We start from the raw sequence: 17,543 nt of genomic DNA, 5'->3' as shown, positions 1-17,543 counted from the left end.
GGATGGGGAATCCCGGGCAAGAGATTTCAAAGAGCTCAGCATACACTGCGTAGATGCTAAGACAGGCCCTAGAGTCCCAGACAAGAGGCATGTCAGAGGCACGTGATCAATTTCCACCTCCCCAAACCCTGGCAGAGGCTTTCTGAGATCTGATCTAATGATATCAACTTGTCTGTGAGGCCTGGTCTTAGAAACTCACTGTTAAAAGTGCTGGACTCTTGAGCTGCCAGGAGGGAGCACGGGTTTATAAACCCAAAAGCCACAAGGTCACACGACTTGTTTCCAAAGAATTGCCATTACCTGGCAGAGCGAAAACTGGCCATCTAACAGCCCCATTATCGGTGTAGCTAGCAGAGCTTACATTAGCTCGATTTCAGCCCAAAGTGGAAGACTGTGCTGGGGGCGCGGAGGGGGGGGGGGGGTGCAACTGACCAGCTGCCACTGCCGAAAGTCAAGAGCTGCTGGTGCTCCAGGAATTGGAGCAGGGCGTGCGGAGACCCCGCTTCCCAATGTCCTCCCAACCCTGCTTCAAAGGACTCTTAGCATCACTTAGCTTCAGAATCTGCTTTCCCAACAAATACACGAAATTTAGGGGGTTTTTAAGATTTTTATTTATTTCTTCATGAGAGACACACAGAGAGAGGCAGAGCCGCAGGCAGGGGGAGAAGCAGGCTCCCTGCGGGGAGCCCGACGTGGGACTCGATCCGGGTCTCCGGGGTCACGGCCCGGGCTGCAGGCGGCGCCCACCGCGGAGCACCCGGGCTGCCCCGACATTAGATTGTTTCCTAGTTTCCAGCAGTGCAGGATACAAAGGGGGAAGCACACATGCCCGGAGACTCCCGGAGGCCTCCTGCTCGTCCTCGTTTCTTCAGCCTCCTCCGGGGAAGCTCCCAGCCCCGGGACCTGCAGGGGCCCTACAGGTGCAGCCCCGGGACACAGCGTCAACCGCGGTCGGGCCTCCGCTCCTCCAGAGGGCGCTCAAGACTGCGGGCGCCAGGGGCCCCGGACGCATTTCCGCCCAGACGCATCCTTTTCTCGCGGCAACCTCCTAGGGGGGGGCCGTGACGTATTTCCGGTTGCCGCCGCACGTGCGAGTCGGGCGGAAGTGACGTCAACCCGGTAGCCGAGGGGTGGCGCCGCAGTGAGGGCGCCCGGCCGGCACCATGTCCCATCTACCCATGAAACTCCTGCGCAAGAAGATAGAGAAACGGAATCTCAAGTTGCGCCAGCGAAACCTGAAGCTCCGGGGTGAGTGCGCTGCGAGGACCCGGGGGCCTGGGGCCGGCGGCTGCGCGGAGCCCGCCCCTGGGCCGCTCTCCTCGGGCCGCGTGGGCCTGGCGCGCCTCCTGGGGTCCCGCGCGGGGCCGCTCGCCGCGGGGGGCGCCCCGGGTCGGCCCGCGCTCCCGAGCCTCCGTTGCTCCGCACAGAGTCGGAGCAGGAGCGCGACGCCTGGGGTCTCTAAGCGGGCCTCCAGCCGGGCTTCCAGCCCCAGCAGCTTTACCTGCGCCTGCCTCCTTCTGGCTTCCTCGCGTCGCCTCGTCTCCCCCTCTCCCGCCCCCACCCTAGGTCCATTTCCAATCAGACACGTGGAACTTGCTCATCTGCACGCACCTTCTTTCAGATCATCTGGTTAATGTCTGCGTTGCTTCAAAGGAAACTCCTTGGCTGCTTGGTGGGATTGGCTTCCCCTCCCCTCGTCCATCCTCTCTCGAGGCCTGGAGTGTATCCTGTTTGCAGCTCTGCAGTGCCCCCTGCACGTGTCCAGCGCGTGCCCTCGATTCCATTGCACCCAACTTTAGGTTATGAATGCCTCAGCCGCCTCCAGGTGTTTGCATCCTTCATAAAGACTTACTTACCTGTCGGTCCCCTTGCTTAGCTGCCTCACTTGCAGCCCTCCGTTCCTAACAGGGAGCCAGAGATCTTGAAGTTACCGCTTTTGGATCCCGTGTAACCTCAGCCCCCGAGGGCAGTGTTGGGAGGCATAATTCCTTACCGTACTTGGATTTCAGCACAGATGAGTTGCTTGAAAGGAAACCTGAAGAGGACAGGTTGTGGGTTTTAGAAATGGTGTGTGTGTGTGTGTGTGTGCGCGCGCGTGCGTGTGTGTGTTTCTGATGCCTATCAGTAGTGCAGCACTGCTATTTCTTGATACTTAAAGGTAACAATTGAAATTTTAAGAAGTGTTGTTACTTTTTATCCTATATAAACGGAAACTTTTTAAAAGACATCCTTAGGCATATATATATAAGGTAAATACGGGGACCAATAAGTGAATTTTCAATTCACTGCTGCAGAGGAAAGTTAAGGTTGAGTGTTTCGAAATTATAGGAGAAGCAGCAGTTGTGTGAATAGATGACAGTCTTTTCTAATCTATCCGTGAGCCATGTATTTATCAAATACCTGATATTAACGTGTATTTGTAGCTGCCGTTGTCTGGCCCCATCCATTCTTTTTTTTTTTTTAATTTTTATTTATTTATGATAGTCACAGAGAGAGAGAGAGAGAGAGAGGCAGAGACACAGGCAGAGGGAGAAGCAGGCTCCATGCACCGGGAGCCTGATGTGGGATTTGATCCTAGGTCTCCAGGATCGCGCCCTGGGCCAAAGGCAGGCGCCAAACCGCTGCGCCACCCAGGGATCCCTGGCCCCATCCATTCAGATGTTTAACTTCACTGAAATTTTGCTGTCTCAGATTTTTTTTTTAAAGATTATTTATTTATTTATTCATAGAGAGAGAGAGAGAGAGGCAGAGACACAGGCAGAGGGAGAAGCAGGCTCCGTGCAGGGAGCCCGATGTGGGACTCGATCCAGGGTCTCCAGGATCACGCCCTGGGCTGCAGGTGGCACTAAACCACTGCGCCACCGGGGCTGCCCAGCTGTCTCAGATTCTTAACTCCATAAGGACAGAGACACAGTTTTTTGAAGTTGAATCGATGTAGCATTTCCTTTTCCAGCATTTTTCGTTAAAGGAAACTTACTTAATTTGGTAGAAGAATGCCATAAACTTAAGTGGTTTTAATAATGTACATGAAAGGGAATTAAAAGCTAAATCATTTCAGTCATAGACACCATGAAGTTTCTAACCTGAGATTCCAGCGTTTTAAGCAAACCTTCCCTTTGTCACAATGTGTTTTCTGTTTTTAAACAGGGGCCTCGGATGTGAGCTTATCAGAAACACAAAATGGAGATGTGTCTGAAGAAACAGTGGGAGGTGGGAAGGTTAAAAAATCTCTAAAACAGTCTGTGAACATGGGCTCGTCAGAAGCCCAGAATGGAGAGGTAGCTAAAAAAACAGTGGAAACTGTACAAATTAGAAAGAAAAAAAAGAAATCTACCATAATAGTCAATGGAGAAGCAGAAACACAGCCTCCCAATTCAGAATCAAAAAAAAAGAAGAAGAGAAAGAGAAAAATGGTGGATGATGCTGGGCCTGGTAAGTACTTCAGTTTCTTTGAACTTCAGGCATTGAAACAGTTTTCACAGTGTCACCATCTTTCTGTTATAATTTATTCATAACAACATGCAAGAATCCTTATACTCACTGGGATACCAGAAAATAACCTAGTAGCAAAAAGAAGTAGGGTGAGGGCTGGGATGTAACATTTATATAAGACACTGAGAAATGTGTCCTTTTGTATTTCCTAATGACTGAAGGAAACCTCATGCTTCAATAAAAGCCTCCTTTGAATTCTAGAAATTTGCTCTTTTTGACAATTGGCTAGGTTTTTAAACAGACCATATTATGGCACAGTATTTTAGGTTTATTACCTATTTTCAAACAAATGTGGCATTACACTGAAGACATCTGGGCTGGTACATTTCTTTCTTCTCGGGCCTTTATTTCAGAGGACTTTGCATTAATGATTATTTTTACTTACCACCCCCCTTTTTTTTTACTCCCAGTTTTTTTTTTCCTACCATAAATTCTCCTCTTGAAAGGAGACTTAGTAATAATTTGGATATGCAACTGCAACGTGTATATAAAAAGAGCGAGTAACTTCTGTATAAATGGAATGCTAGTTTCTAAGTGAGTAGGATAGCCAGGATAGGAGGAGGCCAGCTTCTTTTGGAAGATAGTTAGATTTGGATAAGCTTATATGAAGGATAGGCCTTTTAATTGAGATGTGAACAAGCAGAGATTTCAAGGGGGACTATAACAGGTGTCAAACTATCAGCCCGCTGCCTACTTTTGGAAATAAAGCTTTATTAGAACACTACAGTGCCTATTTGTTTACTTGGTCTTTATTAGGGCAAGCCATATGGCCTGCAAAACCTATAATGTTTACTCTGGACTTCTATAGAAAAAGTTTGTCAATGTCTGGGTTAGAACTTCGTATTCATCTAACTTAACTGAAATTAAGATTCCATTTAGAAAGGAGGAGCTTTGGATTTTTCCAAACATGCCTAGCCATCCTCATGCTGCCTGTAGATTGACCATTTCCCAGAAGGAGAGTAGTCAGATGCAAGGAAGAGGCCAGTCCTGAGCCACAGAGTCCTGAGTTCTGGTCCAGGTCAGTTCTGTTCTAACTAGTATAACTAGCTACCATGAATTTATAAAAGCCCTGCATGATAGTTAACGCATTTGATCCCGAGTGGAACATTGAAGAGTTGATGGGAGGTAAGGCTGGAAGAGTAGTTTAGGGCCCTGTTAGGAAAGCTGTGTGTAGAAGTGAAACGTCAGGAGGCCTTCCCCCTGCCTCCTCTCCCCACTTAGTTTCCGGGAGCTGCCAGTCACCCAGCTAAGGGAATTGTTGCACTTGCACTGAGGTCTCTCTAGTAACGTGAAGAGCCTTTGGGATTTCTGCTCATCTTTATACCACAGCTAGCTTTCATGAAAGATTTATATTTAATGGAATAGTAGGACAAATTAGTGCCTTTTAAGAGTTTGAAAAACCATTAATCATAGCCCTTTTTTCCCCTCTGTGAAATACATAGAATTTGATGTAGTTAGTATATTTAAATTGTTTCAACTTTCCAAAAATGTCTTGGTCACTTAAGATGCTACAATAGGCCTAAAAAATAGAGTTTGTTGGTGAATCTCCATGTCCCCCCTATAGATTACATGTACATTAATTACATGTAATTAAATTTTTAGTCATGAAAAAGACATTCTTCACATCTTGAAACCAGAATGTGTTAAGCTTTTGAAAACATGCCTCTTTGCATTACAGATCTTTTTATTTTGTGATCCATTTGATATTATATTTTAACAAAAAAATGGGGGGGGGGTGTCCTTTAAAACCAAAGATACCAAAAAATCAAAAACTGAAGACAAAGGGGACTCTGAAGAAGGGACCCAGGCTCCTGAAGAGACAGAAAACAATGGGGAGAAGCCAGATGATGAGGAAGAGGACAGTGAAGTGCCCAGCCTACCCCTGGGACTGACAGGTAACTTGAGAAAGTTTTCCACAGAAACCTTAAATATGTCATGCCTTCTGGATTCTAGTTTGAAGTTTCAGTTGTGATTTTTAATTTACCTAGAACAATTATATGCAATTTTTTTTTTTTTATCTAGCTGCTGCTTTATCTACTTAGTGTGCCTTAGTTCTTGTTATTTCTTTTTTCCTTTTATGCATTCTTAGCACTAAATATTTTGATAAGCACACCAACAGCTTCTCGGGTCCTCTAGTCCTTTGGTTTATTGTTTTCTAAAGATCATTCCATTTTGTAGTAGGAAGATCGTTGGCACAAGTCTAGAGATCTGAGGTTTAAGTAATGCTGGCCCAGTTACTAGTAAGGAAGGATGAAAATCACATTATTAAGGGATTTTGGCCAGGGTAACTTCCTTTGGCCTCTGTTTCTTTATAAGGTCAAAAGTTTGGGCAAAATCATTTGATCCAAACCAGAAATGTATAAGAATTCCTTGGGTTTTTCAGTTTGGGTTTTTTGTTGTTGTTGTTGTTGTTGTTAAAATACTGAGGCCTGATAACCCCAGGCTTATTTAATCAAAATTCAAAGGTTATGGCAGCAGTTCTCAACCAGGGCAATTTTACTTCCAGGAGGGGTGACCATGTCATCCCAGTTTACCCAGAACTTGACTGGTTTTTGCATCTGATGTCCTGCATCCCATAAACCTCCTCTGTCCCAGACAAGTCTTGAAGGGTGACTTTCAACATGTTTGGTTCTTAGAACTGAGGGCAGGCCACTGTCATTTAGTGGGTAGAGGTCAGGGAGGCTGCAGAACACCTGATAATGCATGGACAGCCTCTCACAACAAAGAATTATTCAGGCCAAGGTGGACAATCAGCAGAGCATGTGTGGGGTGGGGGCTACCCCAGATGATTTTGGTATCTTCCCCTGCTCAAGAATCGTGCACATTTGACATGTGGGTTCAGTCTAATGGTGTGTGGCTATATCTGACCTTCTTAGTTGTTTTTTTTTTTGGAGTGAGATTAACTTGTGGTTGACTTCATACTCAGTTTCTACTATACTGGATGCTTTCCATTTGTATTTCAGATTTCCTAAATATTTAATATCTCTCTGAACCACCCCCATGCTTGGTATTTTCATTTCATACAAGCCCCTTTATTATACCTCCTCTCCATCCTTTACTATTTTGTTACAAGATAGGTTCTAGACTTTACACGGCCGTCAGCAGTGGAGAAACTTCAAAAAAGGATCTTTATCTTAGTATTGTATAGAAATGGTTGGGGTTTAGTCCTCCTTACTGGAAAAAGTTTTACTAAGTTTGATTCCCACCCAGTGATGTTTGCAAACAGCAGAACTATTTTACATAACTATAGCAGCATTAACTTAGAAGATAAATTTGCTAACGATAAACCTTCTTTTATTTAGGAGCTTTTGAGGATACTTCATTTGCTTCTCTTTCTAGTCTTGTTAATGAGAACACTCTGAAGGCAATAAAAGAAATGGGTTTTACAAACATGACTGAAATTCAGCATAAAAGTATCAGACCACTTCTGGAAGGCAGGTATGATTAGATTATCATTGATGTTTGGTCATTAGTGCCTATTTTTAGCACTAGTCGTTTAGAAGAAATTGGGAACATATTCTGTTTTGCAACAACAAAAGTATTTATGCTTCATTAAAGGCATTAAGTTACTGATGTTTGAAGAAAAGTGTTTCTGTTTCATAACACAATTCTTATTTCTGTATTTAGGTATTTAATCTCTGTGATTGATTTCAGTGATAAAGAAGCTAGGGACTTTTTCTTACTCGTTTTCTAGTCTTGATGTCTAAAATGTGATAGTACATAGTAGATATTGAGTAAATGCTTGTTGAGTAAGGAGACGGTCTATTCCTTTCCATTTTTAATATTTAGGGATCTACTAGCGGCTGCAAAAACAGGCAGTGGCAAAACGCTGGCATTTCTCATCCCTGCAGTCGAACTCATTGTCAAGTTAAAGTTCATGCCTAGGAATGGTGAGTCTCTGATCTGATTGTTTTTGCCAGTATCTCACTAGAAGTTTATTGTAGCTATTGAGGACTCCTGGTGATAACAGCGGAACTTATACCATCTGTCATTTTTTGCCTTTTAGGAACAGGAGTTCTTATTCTCTCACCTACTAGGGAACTGGCCATGCAGACTTTTGGTGTTCTTAAAGAGCTAATGATGTACCATGTTCACACATACGGGTTAATAATGGGTGGCAGCAACAGATCTGCTGAAGCACAGAAACTTGGTAACGGGATCAACATCATTGTGGCCACCCCAGGCCGTCTCCTGGACCACATGCAGGCAAGCCAACACTAGTATGGGGTACCCTGTCTCATTGTCTGTGTGAAACCTAAACCTGACAGCTAATCAGTTTTTGCTTTTGTCTTGTTAGAATACCCCAGGGTTTATGTATAAAAATCTACAGTGTCTGGTTATTGATGAGGCTGATCGTATCTTGGATGTTGGGTTTGAAGAGGAATTAAAACAAATTATTAAACTTCTGCCAAGTAAGTAGGTAATATCTGCATGTGGTTTGCAGAGTAGTTGTTGGAAATGGATGAGGGTTGTTCGTCTATGAAAACTGTTAATACTGTAATTTTAATAGAGCCAAGTGAAGTGGTTGTGCCAGTCATCCCTGGAGAGAGTTTGCAATACAACTTATCAGTAACTTCTTGCAGTGGTTTTGCTGCTTTAGAGGTTATAATGCAAGTCAGACAGTTCTAACATAGGTCGACTCCCGTCTGCCCCCACTACCCCTTTTCCCTTTTCTCACCCAATCTGACATCTCCTAGGTAGCCATAAAGGTGTTGCCTTCTGTATTGTGTTTGAGTTGTCCATACCTTCGTTACCGTACTTGCAGCATTATGAACTGTTTATGTCTATAATAAGGTCATGATTCCATTTATTATATGGTTTTTTCATGCTTTATTGAAGTATAATTGATATTGCAAATGTCTGTACATGTTTTAAATATACAATTTAAGTTTTGACATGTTTACACCTGTGAAACCGGTCACCCCTATTAGTAGAGAAAACATTCTTTCACCATTAAGTATTATCGTGTTAGCTATAGATTTTTTTTTTGTAGCTACCCTTTACCAGATGGAGAATGAGAATGATCCCTTCTGTTCCTGATGTTCTGAGTTTTTTTGTTTTTATTTGCATATATTACATTGCTTTTATTAATCCTGAATGGCATGCTACAGGTACCGTACGATGTGTACATTTATTCATTACAAAATGGCTTCCAAACCATTAGAAATGAAATTGCAATAACAGCATAAAACAGGACAGTAACATCACAATCAGATGTTAAATCTATCAAATGCTTTTACCCTACTAAATTAGATGTTTTTTCCTTTAAATTTTAAATCTGTTAATATAGTAACTTATATCGGTTAACTTTTAAATATTAAACACTTGAAGTAAACCCCACTTGATCGTGATTCATTATTCTATGTGCTATATTCAGCTTTGCTAAAATTTTGTTTAAAAGTTTTGTTTAAAAGATTGTGTCACAAATCATTATTGGGTTTGGTATCAGGGTAATGGCTGGTGTCAAAGAATGAGTTGGGAAATAACTCTTCAAATCCTGGAGAGATTGTGCAGAATTGGTAATATTTTCTACTTAAATCTTTGATGGAATTCACCAATTGAAGTCTTTGGAGCTGGATTTTTCTTTATGTAACATTTTTAACTACGAGTTCCGTAATAGATACAAAGCTATTCAGGATTTCTCTTTAATCTCAAGTGGGCTTTAGCCATTTGTCTTTCAAGGAAATTTTCCATTTTATCTAAGTTGTTACATTTATAGTCATAAAATTGTTCGTGATACTCCCTTCTTAATATGTAGTGATATCACCTGTCCCATTCCTGATAGTTCTACTCCGTATTTCTAGTTGTAAGGTGATGCTAAAGATTCCCTGAAATAGTTGAGTTATTTTTATATGTATCTGTTTCAGCACGCAGGCAAACCATGCTCTTTTCTGCCACACAAACTCGAAAAGTTGAAGACTTAGCAAGGATTTCTTTGAAAAAGGAGCCATTGTATGTTGGTGTTGATGACGATAAAGCTAATGCGACAGTGGATGGTCTTGAGCAGGTACTTTTCATCAAGATCTTACATTTAAGGATCATTTTTGGTGTGTATTTGCAGTTGTTTTGATCATCCAAAAAGCAGATGAATTAATGAACTTTTAATTCAGATACAGTGAATTGGGTTATTGTCTCACTGGCATCATGAATCTTGAACTTTGAATAGTTTGGTCAGCTCTCTTTATTCTGCCTCTTAATACTGTTTGCCGCAAGAAGACATTAATCACTACAGATTGTAAATGCAGTTAAGAAAAGAAGCGTATTGGGATGCCTGGATGGCTCAGTGGTTCAGCATCTGCCTTTGGCTCAGGTTGTGATCCCAGGGTAGTGGAATCAAATACCACATCAGGCACTCCAGGAGGAGCCTGCTTCTCCCTCTGCCTATGTCTGCCTCTCTCTGTGTGTGTCTCATGAATAAATAAAATCCTTTTCTTTTTTTAAAAAAAAGTGTGTTATTTAGTGATCTTCTACTCTAAGATACAAGGTGAGTTAGCAGATGGAGAGGCTGGTTTCAGGCACACTACTGTGAAAAGTTGGAAATGAGGTGGCATTGAGATCCAAATTAGGTAGACTAAAAACAGAACTTTGAGTCTTCTGATGAAAAACTATTTCAGGGATCCCTGGGTGGCGCAGCGGTTTGGCGCCTGCCTTTGGCCCAGGGCGCGATCCTGGAGACCCGGGATCGAATCCCACGTCGGGCTCCCGGTGCATGGAGCCTGCTTCTCCCTCTGCCTGTGTCTCTGCCTCTCTCTCTCTCTGTGTGACTATCATAAATAAATAGAAATTAAAAAGAAAAAAAAAAAAGAAAAACTATTTCAAATAACTATCTCATTTAAAAACTTTTTGTTGGTTGTATATTTTAAAAGATGTATTCACTCAGCTTTGTTATCTTGTTTAGGACAGTGCACTTTTGCTGTAGTTATTTGAGATCTTGCTATTAAGGACCTTTATAAAAATGAAGCATTGCTTATGCTTTGATGGTTCCAACGAGTAGGTGTTACTTTATTATGGCTGCACAAACTGGTAACCAGAAGTCTATAATCTCAGAAATACAAAAAGTATTGATATCCAGTGTTTGCACCCAATAAAAGGAACCAGAAGAGCTAAAATGAGTGTCAGTTTATGCTTTGTTTTAATAAAGACAGTAATTTTGGTAGAGGTAAGGCACGATGGTGTATATGGAATGTTTATTTGTGCTCTCCAAATTACATTGGTTTATGAACCTGAAAATGTCTGATTATTTTTTTATCTATTTACTTGAACCACTTCTAGGGATATGTTGTTTGTCCCTCAGAAAAGAGGTTCCTTCTGCTCTTTACATTCCTTAAGAAGAACCGGAAGAAGAAGCTGATGGTCTTCTTTTCATCCTGTAAGTCCGTGAAATACCACTATGAGTTGCTGAACTACATCGATTTGCCTGTCTTGGCCATTCATGTAAGTGATCATCATGAGTTTAGTAAAACACAGTTAACACTTACCCAGTCGTATGGATTGTGGGGTTTGTGGTATCGCCCTCTAAATGTGGAATGATCCCATGTGGAGGGAGCTTTGCCGGGTATGAAAGGGTAGGGACCACAAAGGGGTAAGACATACCACCGACTTAAGGAAATAAGATACAGGCCAGAGAGTGAAATTGAAATGAAGCAGGTTAACAACTCCGTAGCTGGGGGTTCTTGTACAATTAGACCTCCTAGAAAGGACCTCAAGTTTCCAGCTCTAATGGATGCTTTGATTTGATTCTAGGGAAGGCAGAAGCAAAATAAGCGTACAACCACATTCTTCCAGTTCTGCAATGCTGATTCGGGGATATTGTTGTGTACAGACGTGGCAGCTAGAGGGCTGGATATTCCTGAAGTTGACTGGATTGTTCAGTATGACCCTCCAGATGACCCCAAGGTAACTGGCATCCACAGTGGCTCTACATTAAGGAATGAGCTTTCTGGTTTCCCTGAGACCTCCCGTATTTCATACTCAAAGGTGTATCCCATAGTCATTCAGGTCATGTTTTACTCTGCACTGACCGTGGTATTTCTCTGGTGCTGATGATATTTAGGGCTTTTGCAGGACCCAAAAGGAACATGTAAGATTTGAGAGGCCTCAGTGAGGTTGGAGTTAGGAATGTCATGTGCTTGCTTGGAATGGTCTATTAAGAGCAGTAGGTGTTAGAAGAAAATAAAATCTGCTTCCAGAAATAGGTAAGATTCTGTGCCTATGTAGTAAAATAAATTTTACTAAATATTTTCAACAAGCAATAGGTTACATAAATTGTCAGCTAGCAGGAAAACACGTTGAAAATGTTATTTTGAAGATGAAGCACACTTAGTAGTCATTAGATCACAGAGTTAATGTGAAGATCAGGTCCAGTGACTATTGGGCCTCCGTCATTGCGCTGTTACCTCTTTGGTCATGGCACATGCAGACGCCGGGGACGTGGCCATGGTGTGTGTGGCACCGCCCTGTGGGAGGAGCACCATCTAATCCAGATGTGCTGACACGCTTCTGTTCGCCACCATGCAGGTCCTAGAAAGGCAGGTTCCCATGGAACTTAATGTATTAATTCAGGTTTTCTCTCTCCATCAAAGGAATATATTCATCGTGTGGGAAGAACAGCCAGAGGCCTAAACGGAAGAGGTCACGCCTTGCTCATCTTACGCCCTGAAGAGTTGGGTTTCCTTCGTTACCTGAAGCAATCCAAGGTAAAGATCTTGGTTTGGAAAATTTTAAGTGGGAACCAATGCCTCTTGATAGGAATTGTGTGCCAAGGCCAATGGCTTTAAGCACCATTTCAGGATGGGTCTGAGGTATTGGGAGTCACTGCGGTGCTATGGGAACAAAGCAGTTCGGTTGGGCAAGGGAGATTCAGTGCGGGTCTGGCCTCACATGAACAGCCCTTGACCTCTTGTCAGGCACTGTGTCCCAGCGTCCCCAGGCGCTGTCCCTTTCCCCGGCCCTGTTTGAAAACACCTCTGCCTCTCCTAAGCATCTTCACACCTGGTCACTTCCACCTGCCCTCCCTTGCTACAGCCTTGTTTTCATGATGACTCCATTCACTCCTGCCTCTTTCTCCTCCTCCTCCTATACCCTTCTCACTGACTCTGTTTTACCTCTGTCTCTCCCATTACCATCTCAAGTCTCCCAGTAAAAAAAAAAAAAAACCTTCAACCCTAAAACCCACTTTCCTTCTTCTCCCTTTGTCATTGCTGCTGATGATTGCCTTTCTTCCTTCTGTTTTGGAAAGGTTTTGGTTTTTTTTCCTCTATTTCATCTCCACTCACCCTGATCCCCAGCCCACCCTCATCTGGCTCTGACCTCCGATCTTGTGCACACCCATCAAGCCTTCTCTTGACACTCTCCCCTGCTTTGGCCTCCCTTGCCACTGTATTACCAGGTGGATTTTCTTCCACCTTGTAGGTATGTGCAATTCCCTGAAATGGCCTTTTCATCTTGTCCCTAGAATGCCTTTTTCTGGATCTTTAGGATGCTTCTGTTTGAGTGAGCTGTGCTGTCTTGTGGGATGCCATCACTGATCTCCTGTGGTTTGTGTTCCCACACCGCAAGTGCTCATCCAGCTGTCGTCTTACCCCCTACCTGTCTTCTCTGCAAGACAGGCCCTGAGGGTGGTGTCCAGAACTTGGTGGCTATTTTTCCAGCACCTCTCCAAGGTCTGGCATTTTTAGTTATAGGTGATGACTGGTGAGAGATCCTTCTTGTAGGAGTATGTGGTCTTCATGAGCTCTGGTATCACAGACCCCAGTCACGGGGCTACATGGTCCTAAAACAGCTCTCGACACAGAGGGAGGGGCTGGTGGTCCTTCTGACTGGAAGCATCGTGCTGCCTCATGTTAGATCCATAGAGGTCCTTCTGTAGAGAAAAGGGCTTTGTTTATTCACTTTCCCTGTCCAGTTCCTCACCTTTCCTTTCAGGAAGGTTCCTCAGCACAATGCATGTGAAGGTAGCAGAGGTAGGAAAGCTTTCCTTTGGCTTCGGGAGACCAGAGGAGCAGCTGTCTGTCCTGAGGGAGTTGTACATGCCTGGCTGTCCTGGTTCTTCATGGCACGGGATGCTTGTTATTGCTCGATCATCTACATGCCTGATATTGATCCATCCTGGCTTACTAATCTCCATGCTTTTGTTTTCTAGGTTCCATTAAGTGAATTTGAATTTTCCTGGTCCAAGATTTCTGACATTCAGTCTCAGGTATGTTTGGTATTTTTGTTTGTGTGTTTTTGTTTAAAAAAAAAAAAAAGTTTGTGAGGAAGAAGTAGCCTCAGTTGGTAATCATTGTCCTCTGACTTTCCCCTTTCATAAACCAGGTTTGGACTGTGTGATCTTTTAGGGTTCTTGCTATGCTGTTTACCGGGTTCCTGTGTTCCCTACCTTATTTCTGTTTATACCTTACAAGAACTTTGTCATTATTCTTACTGTGCCCTGATTTTATAAGTATTAGAAAACTTGGATCAAGTGTATTGGGACAAATTTTTTTTACAGGTTGGTTTTATTCTAATATATATGAAGTTTGTTTTGTATTTTATTGAAACCAGTGTCTTCTTCATTTCAGCTTGAAAAATTGATTGAAAAGAACTACTTCCTTCATAAGTCAGCGCAGGAGGCATATAAGTCCTACATTCGAGCATATGATTCCCATTCTCTGAAACAGATCTTCAATGTTAATAACTTAAATTTGCCTCAAGTTGCTCTGTCGTTTGGTTTCAAGGTGCCTCCTTTTGTTGATCTGAGTATCCTTTTTTTGTTGTTAGGAACTCACCCAGGAACTGAGAGACAGTTGACAGAGGGGCATTTGGGCTTAGCGTTTGGTTTGGTGTCCACTCTGGCTGAGGTCTGGAAGCCCTGAAATTCATTCTGATCATTATGTGCTTGTCAGTGCTAGCACATGGCGAGTGGGGATGAACTGTCACAATGGAGATTACAGAAACAAGACAGCCTGTGGTTAAAGCCTTTGAAAACAAAGGCAGATGGTGAGAGCCAGAGAGTTGTGCTTTCCAGAGAGAAGCACAGAGGGGTATAGTTGCATGCAGGGCTCAAGTGGTCGTGCGGCTTCCCTGTATGAAGTCGTGGAGAGAAGCATGCCCTGGAGCTGAAAAGAAATGGTGGGACCTTAATTTTTATCCTGTCAGAGCCATTGAAGGATTTCAAACAAGGAAGTTGCAAGACTAGCAAAAGAAAATAACACTTACATGCTACTCAGGGTAAAAGGCAAAGGAAACAGTTCCAGTTGCTGCTGTTGCAATTGCTAATCTATACTTTATCTTCACGTTTTCCACCAAGAAAACAAACAGTGAAAGTTTGGCCTTAAGTTAGCACCATGACATTGACTCCCAAATGGACGAGACTAGGGGGTCACCATCCTCATCATAGGCAGTGGGTAAATGCCTGTTGTGATGAATACTTCTTGAATCATGAGGAAGGAAGAGCAACTCCTCCAGTAGCTAAGCATTCCTGAATCCGTTCAGAACAGAGCTGAAAGTCACTTGTTTTGACACTGAGGGTGGTTTTAAATGTGTTTCTATAGACTTGATGGTTTAGGTCTCAACTTCTTATAATAAGTGTCTTCAGTTTCTTTGTGCAGAGAAAACAGTATGACTGTTCCATTGGGCTTAAAAGTCATACCTGCTCGTTTTTGTCCATGGTCACATGACCACTGTAGACTTCCTGGAGATGTGTCACGTAGGTTTATGGTTATGTTTTCGTGGTGCGGGGAGGGGTTGTGGTAGAGGAACAGCAGTGAATGTGCTGGTTTGTTCTATGTGTGGATATTAGAAGATGGGAGTTCATTGTCTTCATGTTGCTTGATTTCCTTAACCTTCCCTTCAGATGTGAACAGCAACGACGGCAAACTTAAAAAGAGAGGAGGTGGTGGCGGCTTCGGATACCAGAAAGCCAAGAAAGTTGAGAAGTCCAAAATCTTCAAACACATTAGCAGGAAGTCCTCTGACAGCCGGCAGTTCTCCCACTAAAGACACACCTTCCTTGCATCTTGAATAGCTTTGTCCCGAGATGGATTTTTTTCCCTTTTTCTAACTAAGGAATTGTTGTGGCTTCAGGATTGGGACTGGTGAAACAGCAGTATGAATTAATGTTGCAGCACTGGACATGGATACTTCCAGGAAATACTTCTCTTATTTGGGGGGTGTAAAACAGAGTTCAGTTTCTCTAGGTTGCTCAAGGGCAAAGCAAGAGGCCTTTTGGCTTTTGTTGTGATGAGAGAGTATTTTAAATCTTTCATCTCCAAATTAGTCATGATTGTTTGGTTTGTTTGTTTTTTTAGGGGGTTTTATTTTTTTATTTTTATTTTTTATTCAAAATCAGTTAACATATAGCCTATTATTCGGAGGTAGAGTCAGTGATTCATCAGTCTTGTGTAACACAGTGCTTGTTGCATCATGTGCCCTCCTTAACGTCCATCGCCCAGTTCAACCTTAGAAGGCAGTAACCTGGTGCACTGAACAGATGCTAGGGGTGGTGATTAAGAAGATTGACTCAGGTTTTTTTGGATTTGGTTGATTCTTGGACCTTAACCATAGTTCTTGACCTCCCCTGATAATGCTACTGTGGCTAGGAAGCACCTTATATTAAAGTTGGCATTCGTTTTTATATATGCCAGATTTTAAAGCAATGGGCCTCTCTCCCCTTTTTTAAGAGCAAGAAATGTGGGCTGTCATTGTTACTTGAATAAAAGCACCTTTGGCATTCTAACATTTATTGGGAACAGTGGGAATCCGATTTTCGAGCCTCATTTATACCAATATAGGTGTAATACTCTGCTCTTCTCCATTTAATAACTTAGCAAACCTTTTTGATAAAGGCACAGAGTGATAACACAGTTCAGTCAACTTTGTTTCAAGTGGTTTGAATTTTGGTGAACCCTTCCAATTCTGCAGAGTACTCAGGCAAAGCATCGTTTTGAGAAAAAGGGCCCCTTTTATGTCTATGAAACAAAAATAGGTTTATGATGAAAATTGGAAAGGAACAGAGTTCAGAAAGAGCAGCAAAGTTGGGGGTTTCATCACGTGGAGTTTTTCCTGTAGGAACTCTTGATTTCTGGAGTGTTTGATGTGTCTTGTGTTATTTCCAGTGCATTTTATAATTATAAAATGGTTATTACATTTTGATCAATTTGAAACCAAAGTTGCTAGCATCATTTTGTTGTGCCAATTAATATTCATAGTTTCCTGTTAAATGTTAGTACACTGAGAACATTGAATATGGAGGACGGAAACAGCCTGACAAAAATAGCATCCCAGTATTAAAAAAAAAAAGTGATACTCTGTGTCTGGGCTTGACCACTGTTCCCCTGGCTGGATCTGTCCTGGGGTTCAGGATTTGACTGCTGGACTCCTGGCATTTAACAATTCTTCATCTAAGATATCCAGGAACTTGTTCTCTTTTTTTGTTTCAGAAGAAATTATTTCTCAAAAAATACACAAAAACAAAGGGAAATCTTGCTTTTAATCAAAGAGCAGGAGTAAAAACTGAATATTTTCGTACATAGCCATCTGGTGTTTTGTATATATACTTTTAAATTTTCTATCAGAACTGAAGTCATCCTCTAGCCCCTACTTGTAAACCGCTTATTTCATAATGTGTCAATTTTCCTGTCATTAAATTAATTACATCGATTTTATATTTCATTTATTACGGTGTCTTGTTAACCCTTACTTGGTCTGCCTAGACCAAGGTTCTAGGTACCTGCTCATCACAGAGGGAGTTTCCTGTCTTAGCATGTTTCATGCTCCTGTTTGTCCTGCCATGGGTGACATCCAGTGTAAGGCAGTCTACGAAGATTTTATGAGATAAGTACATTAAAAAAAGGTTGAAAGATTGTTTTTTCTATAATAATGGTTTTTATTTCAGGTACTTAGTGAGTCAGGAGGTTCTGCTGGCAGGATGGTCCAGACTAGGGACCTCCAGAAAGCCAGCCTTGACCAGTCTGGCCAGGATTTACATGTGAGGAATCCACTGACTAGAATCAGATACAGTCAGGGCAGCACCATGTGTAATGCAATGCTCATTTGCCCAAGAGGAAGGAATC

General features: G+C 42.5%; 1 protein-coding gene across 1 annotated transcript; it reads left to right on the top strand.

Moving 5' to 3' along the window:
- The first annotated feature begins 719 nt into the window (after positions 1-719).
- Positions 720-17,130, top strand: DDX18 (DEAD-box helicase 18). Its single transcript, XM_025429683.3, has 14 exons — positions 720-1,248; positions 3,148-3,432; positions 5,247-5,387; positions 6,795-6,930; positions 7,282-7,382; positions 7,499-7,698; positions 7,790-7,904; positions 9,360-9,499; positions 10,765-10,926; positions 11,236-11,388; positions 12,075-12,188; positions 13,634-13,690; positions 14,052-14,229; positions 15,326-17,130. The coding sequence occupies exons 1-14, from the start codon at positions 1,164-1,166 to the stop codon at positions 15,466-15,468; spliced, it is 2,010 nt and encodes a 669-aa protein (XP_025285468.3). The 5' UTR covers positions 720-1,163; the 3' UTR covers positions 15,469-17,130.
- Positions 17,131-17,543: the final 413 nt, after the last annotated feature.

Source organism: Canis lupus, chromosome 19, assembly GCF_003254725.2.
Source record: "Canis lupus dingo isolate Sandy chromosome 19, ASM325472v2, whole genome shotgun sequence".
NCBI classification, from domain to species: domain Eukaryota; kingdom Metazoa; phylum Chordata; class Mammalia; order Carnivora; family Canidae; genus Canis; species Canis lupus.
The sequence above is the reverse complement of the archived record's forward strand: the minus strand, read 5'-3'. Positions and strand labels throughout refer to the sequence as shown.

Coding starts and splice junctions, on each gene's coding strand:
- DDX18 (XM_025429683.3), top strand. CDS start 1,164: ATGTCCCATCTACCCATGAAACTCCTGCGCAAGAAGATAGAGAAACGG. Junction 7,383..7,498: donor AAAGTTCATGCCTAGGAATG/GTGAGTCTCTGA, acceptor TTTGCCTTTTAG/GAACAGGAGTTCTTATTCTC. Junction 9,500..10,764: donor CAGTGGATGGTCTTGAGCAG/GTACTTTTCATC, acceptor AACCACTTCTAG/GGATATGTTGTTTGTCCCTC.